The following is a 9,153-nucleotide window of genomic DNA, read 5'->3' on the forward strand; positions in this document are numbered from 1 at the left end:
TCCGGATTTTCTCCCTAAGGTGGGAAGGCAGGGAAATGTCCTTTCCACCTTAACCAGGACATTTCCCTGCCTTCCTTTTGTCCGGCTCCTGTTCATCGCTTTGAAAAAGCATTGCATACTCTGGATCTGGTGCGGGCGCTCCGGATCTATGTGTCTCGCACCGCTGTTCTTAGGCGGTGCACCTCTCTTTTTGTGCTAACCACAGGTCGGCGTAAGGGCCTCTCGGCTTCTAAGCCGACCTTAGCTCGTTGGATTAGGTCGGCCATATCCGATGCCTACCAGTGTACTCAGGTGCCTCCCCCGCCGGGGATCAAGGCACACTCGACCAGAGCTGTCGGTGCCTCTTGGGCTTTTAGGCACCAGGCTACGGCTCAGCAGGTCTGTCAGGCTGCCACTTGGACTAGCCTGCATACCTTTTCAAAGCACTACCAAGTGCATGCTCATGCTTCAGCAGATGCGAGCTTGGGCAGACGCATCCTTCATGCGGCTATCGCCCATTTGTGAAGTTAGGCTCTGCCTACTTCTCAGTTTTCTGTTTATTCCCACCCATGGACTGTTTTGAAACGTCCCAATGTCTGGGTCTCCCATAGGAATGATAAAGAAAAAGAGAATTTTGTTTACTTACCGTAAATTCTTTTTCTTATAGTTCCGTATTGGGAGACCCAGCACCCTCCCTGTTGCCTGTTGGCAGTTTCTTGTTCCGCGTGTTATCACCGGCTGTTGTTGATGACAGAGTCTCCGGTTGTTCCGGTTCTTGCTCTGTCTTTACTTGTGGGTGGCTATTCTCCTTCAGCTTTTGCACTAAACTGGCTAGATCTGGTTATCCAGGGGGTGTATATGCTCAGAGGGAGGAGCTACACTTTTTAGTGTAGTACTTTGTGTGTCCTCCGGAGGCAGAAGCTAAACACCCAATGTCTGGGTCTCCCAATACGGAACTATAAGAAAAAGAATTTACGGTAAGTAAACAAAATTCTTTTTTTTTTTTTTTTTTTTTGTTTGCATCCGAGAAAACCAGATGGCACACTGATGGTGAAAGTGTACAAAAGTAGCAAAAATAGACGTCTGAATGAGGCCTAAGTCGCATACTGTCTTGAATGGCCCCACAAAAACAAGCACATTATTTCAAGTATCCAGATGAGTGGGAAGGGCTGGGTTGTTAGTTTTAAGGCTCAACCAGTTACCTTAATGAATAGTTCACACATGGTTAATGAGTGGTGATAATACATCCAATGTCACACCACGTAATATATACATTATTTTATTCACTTTTTTTAAGTGATGCTGCTGTCTAATTTAGTAGGCGTATAGTCACTTTGGAACCATATGGTCTTGGACATGATTTTTATCCCCTAGGTGTACATACTTTTGTAGGGGAGATTTTCCTGCTGGTATTGCTCTAGGTATTGATTCATCTATCGATCATAAAGTGTTGGACGCAATAAATAATTTATATGTATTACAATTCTACACTCTGTGCAGAGCATGGACTCCTCCGACTTGTCAGATGGTCCCATTACTTTACAGGAGTACCTGGAAGTGAAAAAAGCTCTTGCGACTTCGGACGCCAAAGTTCAACAGCTCATGAAAGTAAATAACAATCTGAGTGAGGAGCTGCGGCGGCTTCAGAGAGAAGTGAGTACATGAGGACACTATGGCTGACCTCCCTGTCTGTGTTTAGTACATGAGGACACTATGGCTGACCTCCCTGTTTGTGTTTAGTACATGAGGACACTATGACAGACCTGCCTGTCCATGTATAGTAGATGAGGACACTATGGCAGACCTGCCTGTCCATGTATAGTACATGAGGACACTATGGTTGACCTGCATGTTCATGTATAGTACATGAGGACACTATGGCTGACCTCCCTGTCCGTGTATATTACATGAGGACACTATGGCTGACCTCCCTGTCTATATATCCTACATGAGGACACTATGGCTAGCCTGCCTGTCCGTGTATAGTACACGAGGACACTATGGCTAGCCTGCCTGTCCGTGTATAGTACACGAGGACACTATGGCTGACCTGCCTGTTCGTGTATAGTACATGAGGACACTATGGCTGACCTCCCTGTCTGTGTATAGTACATGAGGACACTATGGCTGACCTCCCTGTCCGTGTATAGTACATGAGGACACTATGGCTGACCTCCCTGTCCGTGTATAGTACATGAGGACACTATGGCTGACCTGCCTGTCCGTGTATAGTACATGAGGACACTATGGCTGACCTCCCTGTCCATGTATAGTACATGAGGACACTATGGCTGACCTCCCTGTCCATGTATAGTACATGAGCACACTATGTCTGACCTCCCTGTCCATGTATAGTACATGAGGACACTATGGCTGACCTCCCTGTCCATGTATAGTACATGAGGACACTATGGCTGACCTCCCTGTCCATGTATAGTACATGAGCACACTATGGCTGACCTGCCTGTCCGTGTATAGTACATGAGGACACTATGGCTGACCTTTCTATCCGTGTATAGTACATGAGGACACTATGGCTGACCTCCCTGTCCATGTATAGTACATGAGCACACTATGGCTGACCTGCCTGTCCGTGTATAGTACATGAGCACACTATGGCTGACCTCCCTGTCCGTGTATAGTACATGAGCACACTATGGCTGACCTGCCTGTCCGTGTATAGTACATGAGCACACTATGGCTGACCTCCCTGTCCGTGTATAGTACATGAGGACACTATGGCTGACCTCCCTGTCCATGTATAGTACATGAGCACACTATGGCTGACCTCCCTGTCCATGTATAGTACATGAGGACACTATAGCTGGCCTGCCTGTCCGTGTATAGTAGTTATGGTTGACCTGCCTGTCTGTGGCCTGTGAGATATTTCCTTGCTGCTAGAATGACGCTCTTGTTCATAGGCTTTTAATGACTGCACTTGTGCTGCAGTACTAAGCACCGCCTACGGACAAGAATGGCAGCATTTCCTCAAAAATAAACTTCCCTTTTGTTTATTTTTGCTTAATAATGGAAAATTTGTTTTAAAATGTTTGTTAGTTGGCTATAAAAGGCCACAAGTCCCTTTCCTGCTTTCTGGAGAAATCTCATATTTTATCCCCCATGTGAATTCCTATTATCTATATTTCAGTATTGTATCATAATGATGTAATTTCTTGTAGATTCATAAATTACAGTCGGAGAACTCACAGATTCGTCACCAAACTGGCCCTTCTCCACCTCCACCAGCAAACCCCGAGAGGACTGAACACCAATTACCCTCAGCCAGAAGACTAGACCGGCAGGCAATTTCCATGTATGAACCGGGATCAGCCCTTAAACCATTTGCACAGTCCACAGACGATCTTAGCAGTCGGCTGCAGCCCTTCCACTCGGGTGTAAGTACTTACCTAAGTCACCTTAGAGATGTGCCAACATTGAGCATTGCAGTTCTGTATATCCGAGCTGCCATGGCACCTAATTCAAAATGTAAAAATGTGTATTTGTAAAGCCACCCTCCATGCCACGTTAATGCCGGGAAAGCTTTATTTCCCCCCATGGTTGATGATCAGATCCTCAATAATGACAGATTTGTAGTGTTACATTGTTTGTGTATCCTTCAGTATGGATATGCCATAAACCTTAAAAGTATTAATTGTTAGATATCTGTGGATCCAACCGCTGGGACCCCCTGGGTCAACAAAATGGGGGGGCCTGTGTCAATCGGATACACCACCAGTTTCTCCTAACTGTGGTCTTGTGGCTTGGGATGGGAGACACGGGTTCACTTTATTTGCTTGGATATGTGCCACCAGTAGACTTCGTTAAAAAAAAAAAAAAAAAAAAAAAAAATCAGTTGGGTCTCCTACCTTTTTTTTTTTTTCTTCTGCATAACTTTTTTTTTTTTGTGTTAGGAACTTAAAACCGAAGTCAATTCTTGAAATAATCTTGATGTTTATTATTTACAGTGTTTTTTTCCACTTCTGCTCTAAATTCTCTGCATACAACCATATGAATGCATATTAACCCTAGAATGCGCAACCATAGAAATAAACCATAGAAAACAAGTAACCTAGTAGGCCTGCGAGCCCCAGGTATGCGTTCTAGGGTTAAGGCCAAAACCTTTGGTGATATTCGTGATATTTTCAATATCCGAATTGAAAATCTTAAATATTCCTCTAACCATGCACGAAAAGCGACCATTGGAGCGCGGTACAGAAATCCTTCACATGTAGAATATACCGTAATGATCGTTTGAGTCCATGTAACACATGAGCATGGGTTTGTTTCCTCTGGCGGCCTAGTGTTTGTCCTGTGCACATACCGTATATCTGCTTAGATTGGGCTCCTGTATATTGGTGATGGTGTACGTTCTGTGTTAGTGCTCTAGGTCCAGGTGTTATTGTGGCATGTAGTTGTAGATTGTGCTCTTCTCTTGTGTGCATGCTGCCTGACATTCCCCTTCCTGTTCTAGATCCGGAAAGGCATCTCTGCCTCTTCTGTGCCCTTCCCCCCTCTGTCCTCCCCTCTGTTCTCTGGACCCCCGGACAATACCCGGAACATGGTGATGTACCCCCCTTCTTTGTATTCACATTTAATTTACTAATTATGGGTAAACCCTTTATAAATGTTTGTAAACTTGTTAGTGCAGTATAAATGTCTCATTGTGTTATTAAAGAGAATATGTCGTCAGACCTGTTATTTAGATCATGTTTTTATGGGGTTTTTTTTGTATTTTGTTTTTTTTACAGTTTTTCATATCACTATCTGTATTAATAAAACAACAAACTTTCATTTTCACACTGAACACCAGGACTTGCATTAGACTCACTTTTCCTCTCCTGCATAACAGACTTTTCAGCAGTCTCATTATTATCACAGGCAGGATTACAATGCTAGGTAACAGCCCTATATAAGGCTGATAACACATGATCCACCAATCACAATAGGTGATGTCACCACCGATCCCCTCATCCTCCCATCATAATAGTACTCGTATATACGCTAATGCAGTTCAGTAAAGTCTAAGAATGCTGTTAATGTCCCTGTTTTCCAACAAGCAGGAATCTAATATTTGGCCTAGTGGCCAGTGTGAAAACTATATATATTTATATATTTTTTTTTATTTATTTAGTTATTTATTTTTAATAAATGGGGATGTGAAAAAAACGATACATGTAACTTTAAGAGAACCTGTCATCAATACTTTATACCCCAAATAATGTCTGGTAAGTAAAGGCGCTTTAAGGCTGAGTGAATCTATTCTTTTATGGCTTGTCCTTTTAGAGAAATCCATAGTGGAAATTCTATGCTAATGAGCTGCATACATTGGACATTGCACTTGCAGCTCTTTGGCCGCTCCCTGTTTCCCGACCACTGCTGCCGGCCTCCTTTTCCAGGTTCACTCATGTTTCAGTGACCTATCAGTCAGAGACAGCAGCGGGCGGAGAATAGGGAGCGGCAGTAGAGCTGCAAGTGCACAACCTGCCCATTACACTTGCAGCTAATTAGCATACTTTCTCCACTATGGATTTCTCTATAACTGCACAACTGATTTATACAAAAAAGGTAATAATTTAATCAGCATTAAAGCACTTTTTTTTTTTTTTTTTTTTTACATTCCATTAGTTTGGAGTATAAAATCCTAATGATAGGTTCTTTTTAAATCCTGATTTAAACAAGATGTAATTTTCTGATGACTTGCTCCCTTTTAAGGGGACCTGTCGCTGTGAAAATGCAGTACAATGGGGCAGCGGAGCAAACTGATATATAGGTTAGTGAGAAAAGATTGAGGGTAATTAGTGATTAAATCCTTGCTCTCTCTGGGATTCTTGGTCCAGTGGGCAGTCCGATCAGTGACTGACAGCCTTCTTTCTTTAGCAGTGCCTAGAGGGACAGCTGTCAGTCACTGATGGGACCGCCCACTGGACCGAAAATCCCAGAGAGCAGACTCAATCTTATCTCACTAAACTATATATTAATCTACTCCGCTCCTCTTGCTCTATAACATGATATCAGCAGAATAAATGTCATGTTCATGCTGACCGGTGCCCGTTAAAGCCATGACTATATCCTGTGATGGTAATTATGACCTTTTTGCCTTTTTTCTGGCTACCAACTGAGTGGGAGCGTAGTGAAGCTTTGGTAGCATAGCTGTCCCTTCATTTTAAAGATTGCTGTCCCAGTGATCGTCAATCATTTACCATAATGGGAATAATTTAATATTGATCTACAGTAACCAAAGTAATTAAAAAGCTGAATGTTTACCTATAATGTGACCCGTCTCTAGTCTGCTGTGTGTCTATGTAATAGTGTCCATTGCCTCGTTCATCTTGGCTTCATGTTCCCTTATTTATCTAGTATATTTACGAGTCTAGTTTCCTTCTACTGCGGGGGTCTTCACACATAATGGTGATAGGGATGAAAGTCAATGGGGAAAACGCAACATAAACCCCAAGCTTGTGGGTGTGTGGAGCACCATATGTACCACTGCAGCCACATGGTGGTATCGCTGCCCGGTGTCAGCCGCTCCCTGGGTCCTGGCAGCAGTTACACAGCTTTTTATGTAGAAATATTGCATGAACTTGCAGAAGATTCTATATCTCTTCTCTTTAGGTTGTTTTTCTGTTATGTTTTTTTTTCCTTGCCAATATAAACCCCAATGTTATTTTGTAACTGACGGGTCTAACGTTTTTTTGTGGGTTTTTGTTTTTTAGACTTTCATCTATCTATTAGACCTAATATTAAGTTTGTAGTAGGTGTCTTATGTATGCTAATGCTGTCCCTACATATTAGTTCATTGGCTGATATCTCCGAAGTTCACAGGCTCCCCTAATGTGTGTGAGGGCAGCGCGACCATTAATGGGATCTGCCGTCTGGAGAATCTGCATTTTAGAGTTTTGATTTGAACATGTCTGATCCTTGGTTCCCTTGGCATATATTTGGTTGCAGTTTATTCTCCTCTCCTCAGTACATTGTGTATGCTCACTCATACGATCATACATGTCTATGGAGGAGCAAGGTGGGATGGCTGTTGATCAAAAATGCAATTCAACCTACATCTTACTCATGTGTGGTAACTTTATTGGGAGCAAAAAAAAAGTTATTGTTGGTATTTTCTTGCGTCTTTAATGATCCAGTGTTGCAATTCTAGATATTGTTAGAAATTAGAGATATACAGGAGAAATTTAATGATGCACAAGTTATGTTCCAGTGAGACTAAATGTACTTTTTATTGTTTCCCACCAGTCTGTTAAGGCAGACCGACATGGCAGCGGTGCAGACAGTGACTATGACAATACGCAGAGCACAGACACGAGCACTGGGTAAGTTCAAGGGTGTGACATCCACACCCTGCATATATAGATTGTGGCACATAGTGTCTGCCAAAATCTGCCATTGGAAGTACACTATAGCACAGATATAATCTAACAAGTAAGTATTGTAGTAGTAATGCATTTATATTTTCTAGTTGCCTGTTTAGCACCAATGTATCTTGCAATGCTGTACAAAGTGTGTCTTCACTCAAAACAGTCCCTTTAATCTATGCAACACCCAATTTAGTTTTTTGCAAATATATAAAAGGATCAATAAATCTGAGTAGAAAGAACAGACTAGATATAGATAGCGGTAACACATATATTATACACACACGTATTAAATACACACACATTATATATAATATATATGTATATACTGTTTGTATATACTGTGTATATATATATATATATATATATATATATATATATATATATATATATATATATATATATATATATATATATATATATACATATACTGTGTGTGTATATATATATATATTTCTATATATAAGATTTCTCCCGTGCATCCCCCATACTCTGGAACGCTCTACCTCAGCACATCAGACTCTCCACTACCGTGGAAAGCTTCAAGAGGAACCTCAAGACCCACCTCTTCCAACAAGCCTACAACCTACAATAGCCCTCAGCCCAGTAGACCACTGCGCAACCAGCTCTGTCCTCACCTATTGTACCATCACCCATTCCCTGTAGACTGTGAGCCCTCGCGGGCAGGGTCCTCTCTCCTCCTATACCAGTCTGTCTTGTACTGTTAATGATTGTTGTACGTATACCCTCTTTCACTTGTAAAGCGCCATGGAATAAATGGCGCTATAATAATAAATAATAATAATAATATATATATATAAAATGTGTATGTGTGTGTATATGTATATATATATATATATATATATATATATATATATATATATATATATATATATATATATATATATATATATATATATATATATATATATATATATATATATATATATATATAGCTGTGTATGTCCGGGATTGGCATCTGCACCGTCGCAGCTTCAGCCACAAAATTTTGCACACTCACACGTCTGGACCCCGAGAGCGTCATAGGCTATGTTGTGACGTGAAATTTTAACCCCACATGTCCAATTTACCAATCGATTTTGCCCCTATCTACATAATGGGGAAAAAGTGAAACGAAAAGTGTATCCGCACCGTCACATTTACAATCACGACATTTTGCACAGACACCTCATGTGACCCAGGGAACGTCGTAGACTATGTTTTGACAGGAAAATTTAACCTCGCGCTTTACAGTTACTCTCCAAAAAACATGCCTCCATTAAAGTAACTGGAGCCTGGAACTACAGGTTATTAGGAGTGGTGATTGGTTGCTATAGGAACAAAAGACATTCATAGTATAAGAAGCTTATATGTGAGGTGATAAGATGTTGGTGGGGAGACGGATAGAGAGAGACAGTCAGAGAGACAGTCAGAGAGACAGTCAGAGAGACAGTCAGAGAGACAGTCAGAGAGACAGTCAGAGAGACAGTCAGAGAGACAGTCAGAGAGACAGTCAGAGAGACAGTCAGAGAGACAGTCAGAGAGACAGTCAGAGAGACAGTCAGAGAGACAGTCAGACCTGAAAAGAGGCAGATGGAGCACATTACTTGGCCAATTTAGTTAAATCTGTGTGGAATATCTGTGGTGTTGAAATATATGTTGTGAAATGCTTCTATTAGCTTAGTTTTTGCCTTTTAATAATTACATTTCTATCTATTTGTTTTGTGGTTTTTGTGTGCAGAACACAATTTTGTTAATGCATTCTATTTTGTTAACAGTTATTAACCCGGGCGAAGCTGGGTAGTACAGC

At 41.5% G+C, this 9,153-nt stretch overlaps 1 protein-coding gene across 4 annotated transcripts in view; it reads left to right on the forward strand.

The window, feature by feature from the left end:
• Positions 1-9,153, forward strand: part of GIT1 (GIT ArfGAP 1) — a 198,223-nt gene that overhangs the window by 176,440 nt on the left and 12,630 nt on the right. For 2 of the 4 annotated variants that reach the window (XM_075335245.1, XM_075335246.1), the window contains 4 exons: positions 1,480-1,632; positions 3,159-3,374; positions 4,451-4,540; positions 7,225-7,301. In XM_075335245.1, coding sequence (XP_075191360.1) covers positions 1,480-1,632; positions 3,159-3,374; positions 4,451-4,540; positions 7,225-7,301 — 536 coding nt within the window. The remainder of the gene's footprint in view (positions 1-1,479; positions 1,633-3,158; positions 3,375-4,450; positions 4,541-7,224; positions 7,302-9,153) is intronic. The other 2 variants (XM_075335247.1, XM_075335248.1) reach the window with 2 other exon arrangements.

The sequence above is a fragment of the Anomaloglossus baeobatrachus genome, chromosome 2 (assembly GCF_048569485.1).
Source record: "Anomaloglossus baeobatrachus isolate aAnoBae1 chromosome 2, aAnoBae1.hap1, whole genome shotgun sequence".
NCBI classification, from domain to species: domain Eukaryota; kingdom Metazoa; phylum Chordata; class Amphibia; order Anura; family Aromobatidae; genus Anomaloglossus; species Anomaloglossus baeobatrachus.